The 22,928-nt window shown below is 47.6% G+C and overlaps 1 protein-coding gene across 9 annotated transcripts in view; it reads right to left on the reverse strand.

Moving 5' to 3' along the window:
- arb2a (ARB2 cotranscriptional regulator A) overlaps positions 1–22,928 on the reverse strand; it is a 197,394-nt gene that overhangs the window by 55,404 nt on the left and 119,062 nt on the right. For 8 of the 9 annotated variants that reach the window (XM_023978239.2, XM_023978245.2, XM_023978237.2 and 5 more), the window contains 2 exons: positions 15,112–15,228; positions 9,631–9,715 (listed from right to left, as the gene is read on the reverse strand). In XM_023978239.2, coding sequence (XP_023834007.1) covers positions 9,631–9,715; positions 15,112–15,228 — 202 coding nt within the window. Of the gene's footprint in view, positions 1–3,578; positions 4,291–9,630; positions 9,716–15,111; positions 15,229–22,928 lie in introns of those variants that run through there. The other variant, XM_023978243.2, reaches the window with a different exon arrangement.

Here is a 22,928-nt window from a genome sequence, read left to right on the forward strand (position 1 = left end):
GCCCGTCTACTCTACGGGATATGCTACGGGCCAATAAGATCCATGTCGCGAGGCACTAATCTCCGTTTGGACTGTAAGCGACTGGGCGGTGACGTGAGATGTATGCACGCGTTGGATAAGAGCGCCTGCTAAATGGCATATACCGTTATACAATTACAGATGAGGGAGAAGGACATCCACATGGAGAGTTAAAGAGGTTTGACCTGGCAGCCCACTACAGGCAGAGGGAACCTGGCCATGGTGCATACTTCTGACCTGCATGGTGGGCTCAACTAGGGGGGGGGGGGGCTAGAGTTCAACCAGGGGACAATTTACACCCGGACACATGCCTTACTGCATACCGTGCTGTTTTCATACAGTGAAATACCGTTGGAGAACATTCGGGAAGAAACACATCCACACCGACAACACCTATAGCTTTGGAAAGACGAAAGCAGCGTAGACTCCGTGTAAGAGAGTCGATTGCATTCCGTTTGCCTGTAGCAAAGCCCCCACGTCCAAATACCCGTAAATAAAGCAGCAGGAGGTATGGAGGGGAAATGACGAACAAATAAAAAGGAGGGGGTTGCCTTGGAGATTGAAGCACTGTGATTGGCTGAGGGACTGGGTAGCAGAAGGACAAACGGACAAATCTCAGAAGCTAATAACAGCGAGTACGGCACAGCCCTCATGGGCAAATCTGGCACTAAGATGATAATGAGATTATAAAATCCACTATATTGCAGCAAATTGTATAAGTGTTTCATTGAACCTTGTTGAACCTTCATTTATGCACAGCCGGGCTCTTTTCCATTTTCTCCCCTTTCCTTGAGATGATGGGCGGAGTGTGTGAGGAGGGAAGCGGAGGAAAAGAACGGAAGCGCTCCTGGGTACAGTTTACCTAGTGCAAGGGTGAACCAGGGAGCCAATACCATACACTGGGCTTCCTTAACATGTTACGTCTGCTTAGCATTCATATGAAGCTATCATTACTCTGCTACTGCTTCTGCCCGCTCTAAATATCTCATCACTGCCCAGTCCATGCACACACAGGCTACACTCAGACATGCATAAATAACGTAGAAATAGACCAACAACGTCAGATCTATGCAAGGACTACAATCAACCTCTAATGAGACCACATATGAAACGGATGTGATAGGAGATGGCATCTTGGGAGAACTTGGTTTGTGTCTGCTATCACCCATTTATCTTTCAATATCTGTATTCGGTAAATGACAAAAAGCATGAAAGTGAAATGTAATATCTTTCCGACAAAATGACTATTAGCACGGAGAACATAGAAATATCTAGAAAGAAAAAGGTTTTCAAAAGGCCTCACCCAATACTCACCATACTTCCTAACCAATATTCACACTAATATGGTGTATATGCCATGGGTGTCCCCTGTGGGCATCAAAGCCACAAAACCCCTGGCATTGCAAGCGTCACGCTCTACCAACTGAGCCACACAGGACCACAATACACCCAAAAAGGTGAGTAAGAGCGGAACGCAGGTAGAGTTGACTGGTAACGCTAACACTAATAATGCGTAAAGGTTGCATTTAAATGCATCACCCTCCACTACATCCATACTAAATCCTAACCAACGTTCACAAACCAATAGATAGATGAGCTCTGCTACTCTGGGAGAAAAAAAGAAAAGAAAAAAAACTTCACCTGACCTTCTGTGTTGCTTAGCAACCAGTTGCCATAACACTTCTAATAAAAAAGGCAAGATACAGGCAAGGGATGTTATAAGAGAAAGGGCTCGGAGATAAGATGAGATCAACAGGAACACAAAAGATGACAACGCGACACCTGAGGGGGGGGGGGGGGCTGCAGCGTTTTCACTCTTTTACCAAGTCAGCCTGACCAGCTTATTATCAACTCGACAGAGCCACGAGGGACCACTACTGGACCAGTAGACTAGACTGGTCTCCTCAAGTATTCCACCCAATACTCCCAGCCATGCTACTCTCAATATATTCACACAGTTGAGCTGCCATTCTCTGCCATGCTATACACACACTTAAAACCACATACTGCTCATTCAGTCGATACAGACATACATTCAACATATTGATTTTGGGATGCAACAATGAGCTTGGAATGTTACCATTAAACTACTATTGATGCTGTATTCCTCTCACTGAGGAAACTGACACACCTCTCCAAGGCCATGGTAGAATCATGTCTATTGACTGGTAGTACTTGGTATCCAACATGTTCTACCTCTGATCTGACTTCAGACACACGTCAGAGACCGAGAACACCAAGATCAAATTCGACAGACACACACGGTCCTTTCAAAGTGATCAAAGTGACCCCGGCCTTTGATAGAAAGCAACCTCCCATCTATCGTCCCCGCGCCGTCGGCGGAGAAGCCAGCCTAGTCTTTTGAGGTAGAGAAACAGGGCAGGAGCGAGAGAGATGAGGAACGGGGTGTCTACCAGAGCGTGACCACTGACCTGACATTTCAAAACAATCACAAGCAATTGTCCACCAGACAGGTGTGGAGGGTACGACAGTGCTCTTAATCTGTCCGCCATAGGTCCCTCCTAAAGAATTAGCTTCCTCTCAATGTTCCCTTCGGTATCAAGGGGGTTCTTTTTTTTATATATTGTCGCTCTAACTTTACGTTCAGGGGCCTACAACCCTGTGTCAGCCTATTCATTCAGGGTCAAAGGAGTTAATACGCAATAGAACCCGCAAAAAGCCGCGGAAATCGCAAGACCCTTGAGTTGTGTAGTTTTCATTTTCTGGCGGTATGGAAAGTGAGGTTTTTCTATTTCTCTCTGCGTCATGCCACGATGACGCTTTAACCTGTCCTCCCCCCTCACAATGTCTCCAAAACAGGCGTCAAAAGAATCCATACAGTACAAAAATGATTGAATAACCGCATTGTTGGGAAGGGCTTGCAAGTTAAGCACTGTACTTGTGCATGTGACAAATGAAACTTGAAAAAAGGGAAACAAAGAGAATGACTAAGTAAGATCTCCTGTACAGCTCCAACTGTCTTACCGAAGCTCTTCCCCTCCACCTCCTCCACACCAGCCTCTCTATATTTCACTCGGCGCCATAAATATGACCCCGTCAGAGGCACAACAAACTCAGAGACAGAGCAAAACGGGGGAAGGAAAATAGAACAGTTTTCCTCTCTCTCCAGCGCTCTGATCCTGTCTGCATGGTGTACTTGGGGTTCATTACATAAGGCTGCCAAGTGGGTCAGGGCCCGCCAGTCTGCGCCGGAGCACACAGATCAAACACGTTAAGGCCCCATCTCCATTTTAAAGAGGAATAGCAAATGAAGGCCATGTTTTCTGATCCTCTATGAGAGAGAGAGAGAGAGAGAGAGAGAGAGGGTAGCAGGTAGCCTTGCGGTTAAGAGCATTGGACCAGTAACCGAAAGGTCGCTGGTTCGAATCCCCGAGCCGACTAGGTGAAATAATGACGATGTGCCCTTGAGCAAGGCACTTAACGCGAATTGCTCCTGTAAGTCGCTCTGCAGAGGAGCGTCTGCTAAATGACAATAAGAGAAATGGAGAGAGCAAAGGAGAACCCCCCCCCCCCCCGCAAAATTACGAGTGTCTACATGAAACTATATGAAACTTTTATTCCCTCCACCATGGGAGCAAGTGGGAGGGTGGAGTATTTGAGCCTAGGACTAGAGAGTAAGAAAAATTCAATACATGACACAAAGCAGCACAATGATTTGTGTCAATATGTGTAGTGGTGGCGTGTGTTAGTACAGAGGAAGAGGAACATGAAAGGCTGTGCAGAATGTGGAGAGATAAAAGGCTGGTTAGGCCTGGGAGGAGATGCTGATTACAGCAGCCAGTGTCTCCCCTGAACATAGACATAGCATCTCATTCATGCCTAAGAATCCCTTATATACTCAGCCGCCAGTTACTGGACTATATTTTTCAGTCTATTGTAATAATCCACCGATAGACAGTATCTACCATTCCACAAATAAAAAGTAGCTTCCTCAAACGCCATAATATCCCTCCGACACAGCCACCTCTGTCTGTAGTCGTATCTGCCAGGACACTGCCGGGTCAGCGTTTTCCACGAGCGTGTCAGTTGAAAGAGAGCTTGGCACCTGTAAAATCCAGACGATAGCTAGCCCCGGCGATGAGCCCCGTGAAGGGATCAGGATCAGGGTTAGGGTTCACCAACGTTTACCCTAGCTGTTTCCTGCGACGCTAGCGCTAGGCTACGCTAACGTCCGCGGAGACAAAAAGCTAGAAAGACGCCCTTCCTCTCTCCACTTGATCTTTCGATGAGCCAGCAGACATTCAACCCTCCCTAAAAAAAAGAAAAAAAAGAAAGTCAAGCTGAGAAAACAGAGGAGGTGAGGAGGTAAGGCGGGCTGTGTTTCCTCTGACAGTTTAACTCAGCATACAAACATCCATCAGACGGACGGACGTGGACCTGTAGGTGGAGTGTAGAGGTGGCGACAAGAAGCTACGATCAACAGTACATGCCGGATCAGGGCGAGGGTTTACAATGCAGTTCAACCTAACCGGCATGCAACACGGCAACCGCAACACACGCAAACGTACGCACGCACACACACAGCTGACCCACATTGTACGTCGTCTGTGTCTTTCCACAGACTCGCTTTTAGGAAAGCTTGAGTTCAGGTAAAACGGACCAGGCTTCGCGCTCATTTCTCTATTTTACACTCTTGGTTCTAGCAATCAACGCAAACATTCTCGCTACTTCGCTGAAAAAGAAAAAACATCAAATTAAAAACAGAAATCTGCTTTTTAAAAAGAAAGATATACAACTCCTTCAGTACATCAAAAAGGGAGCATCTTCTTCTTGATGAACACAACGAGGGTTAATTACGGGCCTGTGTTCAGAACCTTGTAACGGACCAGGGCGCGTAATTAAAGTTCAGGTACACATTAACGTACTTTTGTTAGCCATTAATCAGTGTTTACGCTGGGCCTTTGTAATTCATAATCAGGTTCAACAATGAGTAATCGCTAAGGAGTAGGTACATAATAGAGAGGAGGGAGTGCACACTGATCGTTTCCACTCTCCCAACCTCTGTGGGAGAGAGAGGGAGGTAGAAAGAATAGTAGGCCTGTAGGGCGATACCACGCCAGCGGGAGAGGAAAAATATTTTTGGTATCTCAGATTTTTCTGGCAATTCTCACATAGGAATTCTATTGGGAGGAAGCGTGTTTTTTATTTATTTTATTTTTTACAATTGTATCTCAAACCGTTTTTGAGAAAATCATGATTAAAGTGGCCATTTGAGACCTACAATTGAAGTCGGAAGTTTACATACACTTAGGTTGGAGTCATTAAAACTCGGTTTTCAACCACTCCACAAATTTCTTGTTAACAAACTATAGTTTTGGCAAGTCGGTTAGGACATCTACTTTGTGAATGACACAAGTAATTTTCCCAACAATTGTTTATAGACAGATTATTTGACTTATAATTCACTGTATCACAATTCCAGAGGGTCAGAAGTTTACATACACTAAGTTGACTGTGCCTTTAAACAGCTTGGAAAATTCCAGAAAATGATGTCATGGCTTTAGAAGCTTCTGATAGGCTAATTTACATAATTTGAGTCAATTGGAGGTGCACCTGTGGATGCATTTCAAGGCCTACCTTCAAACACAGTGCCTCTTTGCTTGACATCATGGGAAAATCAAAAGAAATCAGCCAAGACCTCAGAAAAAAAGTGTAGACCTCCACAAGTCTGGTTCATCCTTGGGAGCAATTTCCAAACGCCTGAAGGTACCACGTTCATCTGTACGAACAATAGTACGCAAGTATAAACACCATGGGACCACACAGCCATCATACTGCTCAGGAAGGAGATGCGTTCGGTCTCCTAGAGATGAACGTACTTTGGTGCGAAAAGTGCAAATCAATCCCAGAACAACAGCAAAGGACCTTGTGAAGATGCTGGAGGAAACAGGTACAAAAGTATCTACATCCACAGTAAAACGAGTCCTATATCGTCAAAACCTAAAAGGCCACTCCGCAAGGAAGAAGCCACTGCTCCAAAATCACTATAAAAAAGCCAGACTATGGTTTCAACTGCACTCTGGTCTGATGAAACAAAAATAGAACTGTTTAGCCATAATGACCATCGTTATGTTTGGAGGAAAAAGGGGGAGGCTTGCAAGGCAAAGAACACCATCCCAACCGTGAAGCACGGGGGTGGCAGCATCATGTTGTGGGGGTGCTTTGCTGCAGGAGGGACTGGTGCACTTCACAAAATAGATGGTATCATGAGGAGGAAAATTATGTGGATATAATGAAGCAACATCAAGACATCAGTCAGGAAGTTAAAGCTTGGTCGCAAATGGGTCTTCCAAATGGACAATGACCCCAAGCATACTTCCAAAGTTGTGGCAAAATGGCTTAAGGACAACAAAGTCAAGGTATTGGAGTGGCCATCACAAAGCCCTGGCCTCGATCCTAAAAGAAAATTTGTGGGCAGAACTGAAAAAGCGTGTGCGAGCAAGTAGGCCTACAAACCTGACTCAGTTACACCAGCTCTGTCAGGAGGAATGGGCCAAAATTCACCCAACTTATTGTGGGAAGGTTGTGGAAGGCTACCCGAAACATTTGACCCAAGTTAAACAATTTAAAGGCAACGCTACCAAATACTAATTGAGTGTATGTAAACTTCTAACCCACTGGGAATGTGATGAAAGAAATAAAAGCTGAAATAAATCACTTTACTATTATTCAGAGATTTCACATTCTTAAAATAAAGTGGTGATCCTAACTGACCTAAGACAGGGAATTTTTACAAGGATTAAATGTCAGGAATTGTGAAAAACTGAGTTTAAATGTATTTGGCTAAGTTGTATTATAAACATGCCTCCTGTAAGACCCTATGATCCGTAAATCGTACATGATACCGACATCTTGGTGTCATTATACTCCTTATAGTGCGCTCGAACATATGGAGTATGACTAGATTCTGAAATACAAATTGACAAATTCATTCATTCAACATGGATCATAAAGTCTAAAAAAAGCTTTTCAAACAAGTTTGTATGGGAGAATTACCAGTACTATCTGAGATACCAACAATATTTTACTCTCCCACTGGCGTGGAATTGGTCGGACTGCTGTGTTCACAATTCTATCGACCCACTCACACAGGCAGAACCAGACGCACACTCCCCTATCTAAACACTGAGAAAGTTAGAGGCATAAACTTTTTACTACTTTAATACACGATTGAATTTGTCCAAATACTTATGACACCTTCAAATGGGGGGACGAGCTACACAAAGTGCTTTCATCTCTAAACGGTAAATGTATGTATGAATGTACTGTCGCCTCATATTAAATATTTGATCTCAAATCCAAAACGCTGGAGTATATAAAAGTTTTAGCTTCACTGTCCAACTAAATACGCAGGGGAGTGTATGGCCAGGCAGCAGCCACGCACATTTCTCCTAGAGCCACACAAGTCACCTTGCGGTGCGAGGAGGGGATTCACATTGTCACTGTTGTGTGTCTCTAAGCCTGACTCTCGAGTGGGCCTGCCCATCCCTGCCATTCTTCCTCTCTCTCCTGGCTATCTGCTCTGTGACTGCAGCCCAGCCTTGGAGTGTCAGACCCTGGGAAGGCCCCAGGCCCCCCTCCCCAACCCCGGCCATCCTCCAAATCCTGCCCCCCCCCCAGCACAGCACACAGGGAGGCTTTCCAGCAGGAGATTTGTTCCACTTTATCTGCATATTTAGGCAGTGTTCAGCGTGCTCCTAACTGATAAAATTCTGCCAATCTCTCAGGCCGCTGCCAGCGCCGGAGCAGTGACCTTCTAGGGGAAGATTCCTTTGAAAGAGGGAATGAAAATGAAAAAGAGAGGGGTGGGAGAAAAGCTAGCCAGGCGAGCAGGGAAGCGGTCCAGGTTTTATCACGTTAAAAACAATAAACAGAGATGTTAGCGGACACCCCCCCCCACGCTACAAAACTACCCCTCCTTCCCTCCCTCCAGCCCATAAGTGGGGCATTGCCATGCTGGTACCAGTGTTGTTTTCACAGATGATTAGCAGCAATAGCCAGACAGGCCTGTCTCCACGTCACCATGTCCATCTGCCAAACACCAACCAGCATGGATAACCCCTACGCTATAACCACTACCGCACAGGGAGAGGGGGAGTGAGATAGCTGGTTGGAGGGAGGGAGGGAGGGAAAGGATGGGAAACTCGTCCTTCAGTGCCGCCACTGACTCCATCCTCACTGCCGACTGCCACTCAAACCCCACATCTGACGGACAGCCAATGGCATGCTTTGGTTTGCCTTCAGACGTCTTAGTGTCTGTCTGATCAGGCGCCATTTTCCAGAGCCGACCAGTAGCCTAAAGCTTGCCGGACTTCAGACTAGTGCAGTTAGCTCTTGGTGTGGTGGGAGTATGTGTGTGTCTCCGACGTACAAAAGACACGGATGGGAGGGAGGGAGGGACAGAGGGAGGAATTGAGAAGCGTTCTCCGCAGACATTCTGGGTCATGGTACTTTTGACATCCTTCCCTCAACCTTTGTCACCTCTGGCCGCTCTCTCGTGAGTGTTTCGCCGCCGCCAAGGACACAAAGACAAACCAAATCAACCTTTGACATGAGACCAGTGTCCAGACTCGCTGAGCTGGACACGACTTCTCGTCCACTTTCTCTCACTACCGCCGATGTCAAAGTCATTCAGACCAATGGTCAATCAAATGTGCCTGGGATAAGACGAGCCTGATAACTGCCACATATAGCAGCAGAACCTCATGGTGTAACGTTAATGCAGTAGCATAGGCACGTTCGGGGTTTGTGACTTACCAAAGAGGAAAACCCTTTTGAACAGTGCCTATTTAAGTCCGTTGAGTATGTAACAGTGGCTTGTAGGAGTACGTAACATTAAAATGTCATAGACTTAGCCGGTGGTAACTCGTGGCATAGACACCAGCTGGAATGCAGTTTTAACCAAATCAGCGTGCAGGATTAGACCCAGCCGTTGTATAAAGGAGTATAAACAACCAGACCGACATATAGGCTGACTGTTAATATTGATATATTACATGGTAACTTAGCTAGTGATGCATGGTATAACATAAAGCAGACATTTCTTGGAGATGAGTCACCAGTTTATTCACAGGCCACCCACTGTCCTCTCAACCATGTGTAACCATGTTGTTTTGACCCCGGCAGATCAGATAACGGCGGGAGGCATGGCTCCATGGAAAAACATGTATGTCGACCTATACATTGATCATGACGCCATCAGACAAGTGAGGAGAGGGTAGTCACAATAAGCCCACATGACCGTTAGGGTAGTCGTCGAGTGACATAAATGCCCACAGACGTGCCCACAGACACACTCACTCACTCACTCACTCAAATGTTCCATTTAAAGTAAGGGCAGTGGTTGAGGCCCCATCAGCATGGTCCATCTTTATCATCATGTTCGGGATTACGGATTACAGGCCTAATCCCGAATTAAGGGCAAATTCTCTGGCTGTGACATCATCGCTACAAACCATCCACAGAGAGGCCAGAGAGAAATGGAGCAAAACACCACATGAAAAGATTAAAGCGAGAGAGAGAAAATGAGAGAGAGAGAGAGAGAGAGATGAAAGGTGTAAGGAGTGTTGAATCCACAGTCACACACGCTACCTGCAGAGACGCGTGGACAGTCTGATAGCATGGGCTCCACCGGTGTGTCCAGGGGCTCGGGGCTCGACACCCAGTTGCGGCAATGCTGTGGGGGAGGGGGGGAGACAGGAACAAGCAATTAAACGCCCTGTAACACATTGCTCAGACAGATCTGATATTGTTTGTGGTGACGAGGGGGGGGGGGGGGGGTTACGCGGCACACCAGGCGCACCAGGGGGGTGTCTACGCAGCCTGGTGACCCATAACCCCTCAAGCCCACCCGCAACCCCCCCTCCCCTCAGCCGCCAGTCCACAGTCTTACACTTAGGGTCTTACCCTGTCTTGACCTTTCCTCAGGTGAAATGCTGCTTTTTACAGTACAGTACATATCAAGCCTACACCACAATGTGCTTGACATACCACTTCAAAAGAAGTGTGTGTGTGTGTGTGGTGCGTGCATGTGTGTTTGATGAATCCGTGTGTGGCTTTTGTCCGGTCTGTTGACGGTGCAGTGTGGTATGTAGGGTTTGATGGGATGCTGTCGTGGGCTTGGAGGAGGGAGGCAGAGAGGGGGGAATGAAGAGGAGGAATGCATGGAGAAGACGTTCCAGAGATAAGATAAAAGTTAAAACAGAAGAAACAGAAATGTAAAAGAGATTAGGCTGTGTGCAGCTGGCCTCTTTCTGAATCACTGCTTATCTACACTTGTTTACCTTCGCCCCTCCTGACAGCCGTTACAGTGCTATGTGTGAGGGGGTGTGTGTTTGTTGGGGGTGGGGGGAGTCTCTCCTACAGAGCTCTGCAGCTCGCCCCCACCCCATCCTTGAACCCCGTCTAAGGCCACCCCTACCCCCCTCACCCCACCCCAGCGCCCCCCCCCCCCCCCCTCCCAAGGCCCTGCTTCTGCCTGACAGAGAGGGTCTGGCTGGGGCCAATCAGGGCGGCCAGCACCCCCACACACCCCCACCCTGTCTGGAGACATGATAGAACCCCGGGTCACATCACACCTCCGCTGGCCTGTCACAAGCCCCCCCCCCCCCCCCACCCAGGGGTCACCCACCTGCGTCATCTGGACAGTCCCGTGGGTGTAAGAGAGAGAAAGAGTATGAGGCTGTGTGTGCGCGCGTACTTCTGCAAGATTGAGACAAATGTGGAGAAGAGGCCACCCCACTCGGTCGGCCCTTCGCTCTCTCTCTCTGTTGTCGTGGACACATCCGGGGCAGACCCCTTTCAGATTGATATACTACGGTACGCATCTGCTGCAGCCTACAACACTCTATTTCCGCCTTTTTCTCTAGGACAACAACTTCAGCGACTTCAGGAGAGGATTCGCACGCACGCGCGCACACGCAACACAAGATTATCTCATTTGTGGTGATGTGAGGTACGGAGGTAAAATCATGTGTGAGGGAGTTATTTTGAACAACTCAATGTAAATTCAAATGGGAGGGAGCTGTCAGTTCGAGCAACTTCCGTAACGCACAAGAAGTCCCGAATCAATCCACCTTATTCATGGCTGCGGGCGAATTATTAACAAATACACAAATGGACCTGATGAGGAAGTATGGAGAGAAAGGGATATATTGACAGGGTTGTAGCTATAAGTGTCAGCACACATCCGCGTTCCAACCGATCAAACAAACACAACTAAACAAGGGAATGTTAGCGAATCCTCCATGTCACTGCGTTGGAGTGCTTCTCCTTCCCCTCGCTTCCCCTTCATCCTGCCAATCGAGTGTGTTAGGAGTGAGCAGTATGGGGAAGATAGAAGGGCTGTGTGTGTGTGTGTGTGCCATCTTGGAAAACAGGCGTGCATTGTTGTATTTTTAGATGCCGAGCTTTGCCCTAGTTGTGCTCTTTGGAGGGAGTGCAGGCAGGCAGGCAGGCAGGCAGGCAGGCAGGCAGGCAGGCAGGCAGGCAGGGCTCCTTGACTCGTACATCAAGTGTCTCATTGTATCTCCCTAATTCATTCCGTCTGGAGGAAGAAGCCGTCAGCTGTGCTACGAGCGAGGGGAGCCATTTCAAAGACAGCCCTCCCGCTCCCCGCCAATGGAGGAACAGGGGCCGGCGTTTCAATAGGTTTGCCGAGGCAAACCCCAGCGTCGAGGGAGCGGCGAGAGCAACTGTCAGAGAAAGGCTAACCCCGCTGCACGGGATTAGAGGATGGAAGTTGACAAAAAAGGAAGGCACATCAGAATCTCTCTCAGACATGGTTATTCTCACCGCTTCAAGCCGCGGCGCCGATCAATGGCACTGCTGAACTGAGTGAGACGCCGCGAACATAAACAGGTCACCCTGGTTGTGCGTGTGTGTGCGTGCGCCCGGGTGTATGTTTGTGCCCCGCTCCAGGTAGGGTTTGAAAGGGGGAATACGTGTCAAATGAAAGACGATACACGCCAGAGTCAACATACAGAGCAAGCAGCATGTAACACAGTCAGTGGCAGATGGAACCACACAGGGATACAACAACGCTGATTTACATCCTGTAAGTTAATGTGTGAGAGAAATGTGCTCGACTCTCTCTCTCTCTCTCTCTCTGTGTGTGGCTGTACTCTGTGTGTTTGCATTTTAAAAAGGAACGGAGCCGGGAAGAAGCTTGCACGCACGCACACACGCACGCACGCACGCTGCAGCGTTTTACAAATGAACTCATTCAGTCCCATCTTCATTATTCATCCGAAACATCTGGATCCCGAGTCCCAGAGTCCCACAATCCCTTCGGGGCCGTGCGGCGGAAGCCGGTGGCGGCTGGGGCTTAGCGGGATGCTAACAGCGCTCGTAATGGTGCGCTATAATGCTTTGAGAGTGTAAACGGCAGACAGGTGTCACGGCGAAAACAGATCCTACCTGTGCGACACTCCTCAGCCTCCCTATCAAGCCTATAATAAGCCACCTGCTCTGGGCCACAGCCTGCAGTAAAACCTGCCTCCCATCTCGCTTACTGACGAGGCCACTTTACCAGCACAAACACGTGTTGCTGCTGTGTGTGTGTGTGTGTGTCTACCTAATGCTGCTGCTCCAGCATCTAAGACATGGCTAACAGTGCTAAGACCAGTAGCCGACAATACGGCTGGTGGAAGAGCTGACAATACGAAGCCCGTAGGTTCCCTGCCCACCTTAACGCATGCACAGAACACACACAACGGATCCTGGATCGACATGCCGGCGCGTTGTTGCCCATTCTACCACCTTCCGCTCCCAACTCCGTAGCCCGTCACGCAGACCGACACTTCAAAACCTCTCAGCCCCCCCGTCCCTACTCTGACATCACTTTAGTGCCTGTGACCCTCTCTTTCTCTCTTTCCCTTCCGCCCTCCCTGTGGGCCAGCTCCCACCACTGTGTTTGTAATCTCAGTGAATTATGACAGTTTATTCATGGCTGTGCTGTGCTGTGCGTACGTACGTGGCCACCACCGTGACAGAAGACACCTTGGGCTGTGACAGGCTGCCAGCTGCACACCATCCACCTCTCTCTCTCTCGCTCTCTCACTGTCCTGTTCTCTCTGCTCCTCATCTCTCTCTGTCCGGCGCTACGTCTCCCTCCCTCTACCTGCATTCCCTCCGTTCCTCATGTCCCTCCCCACCTGTCCTTCCTAGATGTCCTCTTGTTTTTCTCTCTTTCCCCTCCCTCCCCCCATTTTCTCTCCGCCTCTGTGGGCACACCATAATTGAAGGCTTCTATCGAGTGCTCGCTCTATACCTCTCCCTGCTGTGTGACGTCATCTGCCCGCCGCCTGACCCATTAGCTCTATATCGCCTGTCCCAGCGCGCGCTGATCTCTAAATCCCTCTCTCTGCTCCTCTCTCCCCTCCCCTCAGCCCTAACCCCATGACCCCCAGGGGGGGGGGGGAATTACCACTGTCCGACAGGAGCGGAGCGCCACACCGCCAGGGGTGCTGCTCTAACACGCACGCACGCACACAAGTGCTGGGAGGGCAGCCCAGGCGGCGCTACACCGGGGGGAGCTGCCACTGAACCTGAATAATGTTCTAGATATAAATATAGAGGACGTGTGTGTGTGTGTGTGTGTGTGTGTGTGTGTGTGTGTGTGTGTGTGTGTGTGTGTGCGCGCGCCCGTGAGAGAGAGAGATATAGATATGTTTGGGATCTCGCTGTATTGTAAGGTCAACTGATTGAGGTATAGCCACCACAGAGGCCCTGCAGGGTGTGTGTGTGTGTGTGTGCGATCATGCCGAGGCCAACACCAGGAGAGAGAGGGAAAAACACAGAGGAGTGTCACTTCCAACAGAAACACAAAGAGACTGTGGCCTGGCTCTGAGTGACTGACTACTGTAGATGGAAGGGCCACAGCCTCTACTTTAATTACTAGGAGCGATTACACTTAGGACTGATTCAAAACCCGCACTGACCGTTGTTGTTAAACCAGCAGCTTCCCAGACACCACTCGGGCACCATGCTGTCTGTCAGAGAGCGGCCCTGTGTGCGCGCGTCTCAGCCTGCAAGCCCAACGGACTCAGTAGTTACACGCTAGTCCACCTGCCCTTCTAAGCGGAAGCCCTTTGTCTAAGCAGGCCCACGTGTCAGAGTGTGTCTACGAGTCCTGGAAGGAGCGGCAAGGGTTAACGAAAAGAGAGTGAATTCTCTCCTCTCTCTCCTACATGGGGGCTAGAGCTGGAAACTTATGAGAGATGTTTGTTGTTCTGGGTAATCATCACAGATAGAAACCATTTAACGGTTCAATTATGCGCCGTCTCTGCCATTCCTCCAAAATTAATCAGAAAGAGGAAATCTAGCAAGAAGGCCAACTCAACCTTGAAGCCCGAAACTTCCGACCAACGCTCAACTAAGGGACGCGTACGCACCAAAACACACACACACACACACACACACACACACACACACACACACACACACAGAGAGAGAAAAAAAAGACAGGAAGACGGACAGAATATTAAGAAGAGAAAAATTCAGTAAAAGGTAACATATGCGATGAACTGGCGTGATGGTCGGGGTGTGTATGTGTCTGTGTGTCTGTGTGTGTGGGTGCGCACGTGCGTGCGCGGGGGTGTGACATTTGCATCTTCGGCTCCCCTGTAGTTCTGACGCTGGCTGTGTCTCTCATCTGTATGTGCATACTGAGTGAGCCCAGGTGCTGTCTATGGCAGAGGTCACACCAGAAAGGGCGAGAGCTAAAATGAAGCGACCCACGCAAACACAGACACACTGGAGAAGGACAATTGTCTGGCTTATTCATTGACATCCGTCAGCAACAGAAAAGGAAGACAAGGAGGGTGAGGGTTGGAGGGTTGAGGAAAAACCGCAGAACAACTGGCTTGTAGCTGGACATGTGACAGTAGTCTGTGCTCTGGTCTGCTCTCTCCTAGCAAATCATTATTATGTATTTGGTTGTAGGAGATAGGGAATCTAAGAATAATGGAAGGAGTGAGGATACACATTGCCTCTTGTTTTCACTGTGGTCCAGCCACTGAAAGTGAGGGCGCATTAAGTAGATTTCCCATTGGTGTGTGTGTGTCATCTCACCTGCTGCAGCCACTCCTGGATGCTCTTGTTGGCGTCCTGGTGCCAGATGTTGTGGATTGAGTCGGTCATGGCCACGGCACACACCCTGTTCTTCACCTGAGCCTCTCTCTGAATCATCTGATATAGATAGATAGATAGATAGATAGATAGATAGATAGATAGATAGATAGATAGATAGATAGATAGAGACAGGGAGAACGAGAGAGAGAGAGAGATAATGAGAGAAGGAGAGAGAGAGATGAGAGAGAGAGAGAGAGAGATGAGAGAAGGAGAGAGAGAGAGATAATGAGAGAAGGAGAGAGAGAGAGAGATAATGAGAGAATGAGAGAGAGATAATGAGAGAAGGAGAGAGAGATAATGAGAGAGAGAGAGATAATGAGAAGGAGAGAGAGAGAGAGAGATGAGAGAATGAGAGAGAGAGAGAGAGAGAATGAGAGAATGAGAGAGAGAGATAATGAGAGAATGAGAGAGAGAGATAATGAGAGAAGGAGAGAGAGAGATGGAGAGAGATTAACACTTCAGAGAAGCGAGCTTCAAGCACCTTCGTGCTGCTCACCCTGTCGATGTACCCGGCAGTGTTGGAACAGTAGCGTAACAGTACCAAAGACTCTCTGGCTGAGTTTAGTTTTGTGAGGATGGAGACTTTGCATTTGCTGACCAAATTACGCGTGATTTTACTAACAGAGATTGCGGTCCTAGTAGTGGAACACAGGCCATATTCATTATTAGAGACCTGCTCAGAAGTGAGTGTAGGTGGTACCAGTACACAGACGTGGGGTCGTATCCACAATTCAGAGTGCAGCCACCATACTCCCTTGTAAGACCAGGCCACGCTGTGTGTTACAGTGTGGGATGTGACACGAGCAGAGCAGAACAGTGCAGACATCTGTGTCCTTGTCACGTACATGTGGAAAGGATTGTCGTCGTTCCCCCCCCCCAAAAAAATGAAATCTGTCCCATTCTAATATCACAGTCTTCCGCAATCGCCGACCTATTCCCTCCTGAATGTCAGCTTCGGAAGGAAAATGTCTCACAGAGGACTCGTTATATACCACGGCACACTACAATAGCCCCTCCACCCACCGGAGTAGTAGTAGCTGTACGCAACCGCCTTCAACAGGTTCCCTTAAGATCAACCCGGGAAGAATAGAGAACGGGGCTGGTAACAATAGGTTAACAATCACTTTAACCAGGTGTATTTAGTCCAGCTGCGGCTGGCTGTACGTCAAAGTGACTGTGGGCTGTATTTGAATAAATCCTGGTAGGCCAGTTGAATTAAAGTGAGAGTGTAGAGAGATAAATGGACTCTATTAAGAAGAAATATATAATCTTGCTGATAAGCCTTCTTCAGGAGCATCTTCACCAAGACGGAGACGGGGAGGCTTTACACACACACACGGTAGACGCACGTTTACACACACACACACACAGGAGCATGCACTTGCAGATACACATTCTCACATTTAAAGCTAGTTCACACACACACGCGCGCGCACACAAAAAGCTTGCAAATCTTTCCTCTGGCAGAACAAGGCGGAGCAGCAAAGTCAACCTTTTAAAACTGGAGGTGTCAGTCAAGGGCCGTTTGTTCTAGTGCTAGCCAAAAGGGCTAATCCCTGAGTATAGGGTTCTCCAAGAGGCCAGGAGACTGGAGACAGTGCAGTGCCCATGGAAAACACGAAGCACGTGACTTGACCAACACAGTCAAAACACCGGGCGCCACAGAGCTGCCTGTGTTTCTACACTTTTCCAGAGAGAGAGAGAGAGAGAGAGAGAGAGAGAGAGAGAGAGAGAGAGAGAGAGAGAGAGAGAGAGAGAGAGCATACGTCTCTGTATTCGTGCTCATATTTCTTCAACTCTTGAAGCAGACATATTCAAATAAAGTGTGGAAGGGGTTGCGAACCAGAAGCTTCTGTCATTTTGTAACTTTTAAAAAGTTATTTTTTTTATATCTGTGTCTATTTTGTCCATGAGTTTCTAGTAGATGGACCGTATGGTTCAAGAGAAAATTGCCAAATTGAATGAAAAAAATAATCTAATCAACAAAGGCATTACTTTCAATGAACTCTTCCAACTATTTACTTTTTTCACAACTGCCACCAGTTTGGTGCCAAAATATTTAAAACAATGATTTATTGACATAGCAAAATAAATACAAATGTGTAAAAAAAAAAAAATTAAAAGGACATTTCAAGTAAAACCCTCCCTTTGCCAGCCAGGTCACCCGTGACACAAGTCAGTATCCGTGGAAACCGGCCACTAGGTGCAACAGTGAACGCTGTTAGGTTCCCTACTTGAAGGTAACAGCGCAAGTTCGAATCCAGCGATAGAAAGTTGTTTTTGGATATTTTAGTTTTAAGCCTATCCCAAACCTTCACCCTTAACTTAACCATTTGGAGTTAAGGCCTTAAACACTTTGAAATTTGACGTTTGGAACAACTTATACATTTGACGTTTGAGAAGCATGGATGAACGTCAAATTCTGACGTGAGACGGTGAGAACTGATAGCCCTTTGCGACTCTAAGTAGCATATCTACAATGATATGAATGGCATTCATATGCTATGGGTCCCACAACAGAAGCATTACATCACGCTATTATTGGGCCACTAAATCCCACTGCATCTAAATCAACACCCAACCTGTGCATTTAGGCGCCGTTCTTAGCTGAGAGAAGTGGCTAGAAGACACACCATAGTCAGCTTAACAACAGCCCAATAATACTGTCTATCACCTCCTTATGTGTGAGAGAGAACCAGAGGTTGTCTGATGCCTACTCATTACCAGAGAGAGAGAAGAGAGAGGAGAGAGAGAGAAGAGAGAGGAGAGAGAGAGAGAGAAGAGAGAGAGAAGAGAGAGAGAAGAGAGAGAAAGAGAAGAGGAGAGAGAGAGAGAGAGAGAGAGAGAGAGAGAGAAAGAGAGAGAAGAGAGAGAGAAAGAGAGAGAGAGAAGAGAGAGGAGGAGAGAAGAGAGAACAGAGAGAGGGGAGAGAAGAGAGAAGAGAAGAGAGGGAGAGAGAAGGAAGAGAAGAAAGAGAGAGAGAAGAGAGAAGAGAAGAGAGAAGAGAGAGAAGAGAGAGAGAAAGAGAAGGGAGAGGGAAGAGAGAGGGAAGAGAGAGGGAAGAGAGAGAGGGAGAGAGAGAGAGAAGAGAAAGAGAGAAAGAGAGAGAAGAGAGAAGAGAAGAGAGAGAGGAGAGGGAAGAGAGAGGAGAAGAGAGAGGGAAGAGAGAGAGGGAGAGAGGAGAGAGAAGAGAGAGAGAAGAGAGAGAGAAGAGAGAGAGAAGAGAGAGAGAGAAGAGAGAGAGAGAGAGAGAGAGAGAGGAAGAGAAGGAGAGAGAGAAGAGAGAGAGAGAGAGGAGAGAGAAGAGAGAGAGAGAGAGGAGAGAGGAGGAAGGAGAGAGAGAAGAGAGAGGGGGGGGGGGGAGACACTCTGGCCAGACAGGGAGGAGATCTATCATACTCTTCAACTCTCTCATGTTCACACGGTACTTCAAGAGCAAAACAGTAGAACAAGAGTAGAAACGGTGAAAACAACTCCTATGCTATACATGCTGGGGCTAAGTGGTTAGTTAGACTGGTGGTTATGGGCTAACCAAGCCGCAGGAGTGTGGTTAGCAACATACTAATGTCATACACATAGAGTTAGGGCTTAGGGTCTATCTAGCCTAAACGGTGAGCAAGGAAGCTGTTCAATGCTTGGCTGGGCTAGCCTATGGCCCATAGCTAGGCAAGCAGTTACAGTGCCTAGTGGAAGACTACACACCCTCGCAGTCTTCACATTTAGCTGCCAAAAAATGACATCCGCAAATAAATGACATTTGATTTTTTTCTTAGCCATGTACAAAACCCTACTTCACATTTCAAAGTGAAAGAAAGATTACGAAAGGAAATCAAATGAATGAAATATTATTAATTTTTTTAAACGAAGATGTCTTGAGTGCGTATGCCTACACACCGCAGAGTTAACACCGGGCGGAAGTACATTTGGCAGCCATTACTGTTGTTAAACATTTTGAATAAGACTCGACAAAAACGGCTCAAGCTCAGTAAATTCTGCAGCGAGTCACTAGATCAAATCCAATTCTATTGGTCACAGGCGCCTAATACAACAGGTGTAGTAACACGATAAAAACAATAACAGGACTATATACAAGGAGTACCAGTACCAAGTCAATGTGCAGGGAAGGAGGTAGTTGAGGTAATACAGTTTGAACATGTGGGTAGGGGTAAAACTAACTATACAATCAGGATATACAATATACAGAGTAGCAGCAGCGTATGTGATGTGTGTGAGTGTGTCACTGTGAGTGTGTGCGGCGTCAATATGCATGTGTATGTGTGTGTGTTGGATTGTCAGTGTAGATAGATAGGTTTCCATCCAATTGGCGACAGATTTTCAAACAAATATTCTAAAATCCCACCAGTGGTGTGCTTCCACCAAACTGATTTAAAAAAAAAATCAGTGCCTGATGACGTAGTGAACACAAAATGTACTTTTTCCGCATAAAAGGATGCTTCGGGATTTTGTCACTGAATCCCTTTATCTACTTCCCCAGAGTCAGATGAACTTGTGGATACAAAAAAATGTATGTCTCTGTGTCGAGCATGGAGGAAGTTAGAGGTAGATTCGCAAGCCAATGCTAACTAGCCAACGCTAACTAGCCAACGCTAACTAGCCAATGCTAACTAGCCAACGCTAACTAGCCAACGCTAACTAGCCAACGCTAACTAGCCAACGCTAACTAGCCAACGCTAACTAGCGTTAGCGCAATGACTGGAAGTCTATGGGTATCTACAGTTCAATGTGTTTCCATCGCATTTTCAACTCGACCGATAGTTTTGCCACCAGAACTGTTGCCTTAAATAGCAAACATGCCCACTCTGGTCTTGGCACCTGCTCTCTAGCCAACAACTCGCAGATCCATCGCAGGTAGGCTAGTCTACATCAGATTGTTATGGATAAGAAAGAGAATAAATATTTGTGAATAACGGCAGCCAAGCATCGATCATCATGTCACCAGAATAAGACCCTCGATATTTATTGGAAAGGAGCATCAAACTCATCACCTTGCACTTTCACCACCCTGTGAAGTTCATCAACACTTATTTAATCTAGAGCCTAATACACTGCATGGATTTCCGGAGTCGTAGTGGGAGGACCACACACCATATAAACGCATTACTCTAAGTTTACTCTGATATGATATCAATATTTCCACCGCCATTTCTCGCATAATTCATTTTACTGACACGAAAAGATCCCACCATGTCGAACAAACAAATGATCCGTCGCCATTTATAAAATTGTACAGAAAATTCCTGTTTCCACCACAGCTGTCGTGATTTTTTCTATACGGTATGACTTGCCTCGCATGAAAACTGTGGATGTAACCGTGGTTATTGATGGACAGCAATATTTTCAATATCTGATTTTCAAGCAGATTTAAGTGAGGACTAAGGCTGAACCATTCAGGAACACGCTACACCTCTTGGAAAGCAATTCTGGTGTGTCTCTGGCATTACAATGTGTGTATCCCAGGGTTACGCATTCAGAAGACTGAGGCAGGATTTCTATCTGGGCTCTGCTCCTTTCATATTTCTTTTGATCCTGACAAACTCCCCAGTTCCTGCCGGTGACAAGCATACCCATAACATGATACCGCCACCACAATACTTGAAAATGCCTTGAGCAGACTTCCAGCTCTGCTTCCATGCAGCGAGGAGAGGATTCAGGACAGCTGTTTTCATCAGTCCCCGACAGTACGAGAAACATGTGGAAATACTTGTTGCACTAAACCAACAGACAGATGTTGAGACATTCACTATCTCACTCGTGCCCTTTCCATTCACACCACAGCATCTGGATGCAACCAGACGGGGTGAGGAACAGGAGAATGGGGGAAGGGGGAGTAAAGAGAGAGAGAAGGAGAGGATCCACAGAAGGTGGATGTGGACGGCTAACAAAGACTGCAGCTGTGCTGTTTAAGAAAGGAACGTGTATTAAGAAAGGAAGTGGCAACATTTGCAGACCGTGTAAGACGAAGGCCATGACTACATCCCAAAACACACAGACAAGGCAAGCAGGGTCAAAAGGCAAGAGCACATCAACAACCCACCCATCTCCTATCCACTGGAAAAACTGCAAGCCTTCTCCCTCACATACTAGCCAATACTCCCCTTGACTTGATTTCGTCACAGCAATGTCATATTATATACAGACGAAGAGGCTAAAAGGCCTTAAAAACGGTCAAATTCTGACCCACTTGGCCAACAGATGCCCACTAAATCCAGTTTCTGACAATCTCCATGACCGTTTCTGACAATCCACTCCTCCATCCACCCCAACCTCCTTCTCTCCTCTACTCCCTGACCTCTCGCATGCCCTCTACAGTAAAACACAGTGTTAAGCGTTTTAAGCTGCTTCCCATCACAAAGCCAACTAATTGCAGGACTTTTGCAGCACCAAATCGCATTTTCGCCCGTGATCTTGAGCGGGACAGAAACACGAAGAAGAAGAAGGGAGAAATAAAAACAACGTATTAATCATGTTTATTTATCAGGATGAGGCGTTGGATGTCGGGTTGAAATAACAGACGAGGCTGCATTTAACTGCACGCGAAGCCATCTCTCGCCGAGATAAATACTCTCCCATTCCACCCTCTCCTTCTCTATGATGCTAGCACCGGCGCTACAGCCTCCATCTAAACACCGGCAATAATAAAGACAATTATTTAGGGCTTTGATAATTATGTGTCAAAGGCAGAGAAAACCAGTGGATAATTGGGTGAAAACTGAATGGTAATCCACAATGGACTTCCCCAGGGGGGGGGGCTGGGCAGACAGGGCTGGGGAAGGATATGAGAGATATCGAGAGAAGGGGAAATAAACGAGGCCTTTTAAGGGAGCGCCGCCTCACAACCAAATCATCAAGCTAGCGAGCGGCTACAATTACCAGGGAGAGCGGATGGAGTCTTGGAGGGCCGAGCGAGACAGAGGAGAGAGAGACAGAGGAGAGAGAGAGAGAGGAGAGAGAGAGAGATGGTCGTGTTGTTTGCCACCCGATCGAGGGCCTAATGCGCTCAAACTGCTGCCAACAGTGGGGGATAATCTAGGACTACTCACGAAACGCTGGAGTGCTGCTTAAATATTTGATTGATTAACTGTCCAACTGCTGCCAGTGAGGGAGAGGATTGCACAAACACACAAGCACACGCACTTACAAAAGAGAAACGCACACGCAAACACTCATTCAATCACACAAACACACATTTATACACACACACACACACACATGTACGACCACAGCCTGTAGGCTTTTGCGAAGTCGCTGCTGGCCAAACAAACATAAACCCTGACTTGTGTTGTGACAACCCCAGGCAGATTTTACATAAATCAATGAGGGGGAGCTGGAGACATTAGAGCCATAATCAAACACTGGCAACTTGATAATCCCAGTCTGGATTAGACGGGACAGAACACTGAAGCACTGTAGAGGTGACAGCTAGAACAGTTAGAGGACTGGCTGGGAACTGGTCGTTTTGGTCGGTTTCCTCTACGGACAGCCTGTGAGGTGAAACAGAAAGCTGCCCAGAGCCGCGCTGACCTCACTGAACTGGCCTGACCCTAACCAAGTCAGTGTGTGTGTTTGTGGGGGGGGGGTGATGGCGGTCCTATGGCTGGGTCGGGGGGGGCCCGGGTCAGCCCTGGGGCCTCCTGGTTGTCACCCCTGGCCTGGCTGTGAAAACACAGGCAGATGGCCCCAGGCTCTGACACCCTCTACAGGAAGAGACAACTTGAGGGCTTTCCCCTGCTTTGATG

Source organism: Salvelinus sp. IW2-2015, linkage group LG33, assembly GCF_002910315.2.
Source record: "Salvelinus sp. IW2-2015 linkage group LG33, ASM291031v2, whole genome shotgun sequence".
In the NCBI taxonomy this organism is placed as follows: domain Eukaryota; kingdom Metazoa; phylum Chordata; class Actinopteri; order Salmoniformes; family Salmonidae; genus Salvelinus; species Salvelinus sp. IW2-2015.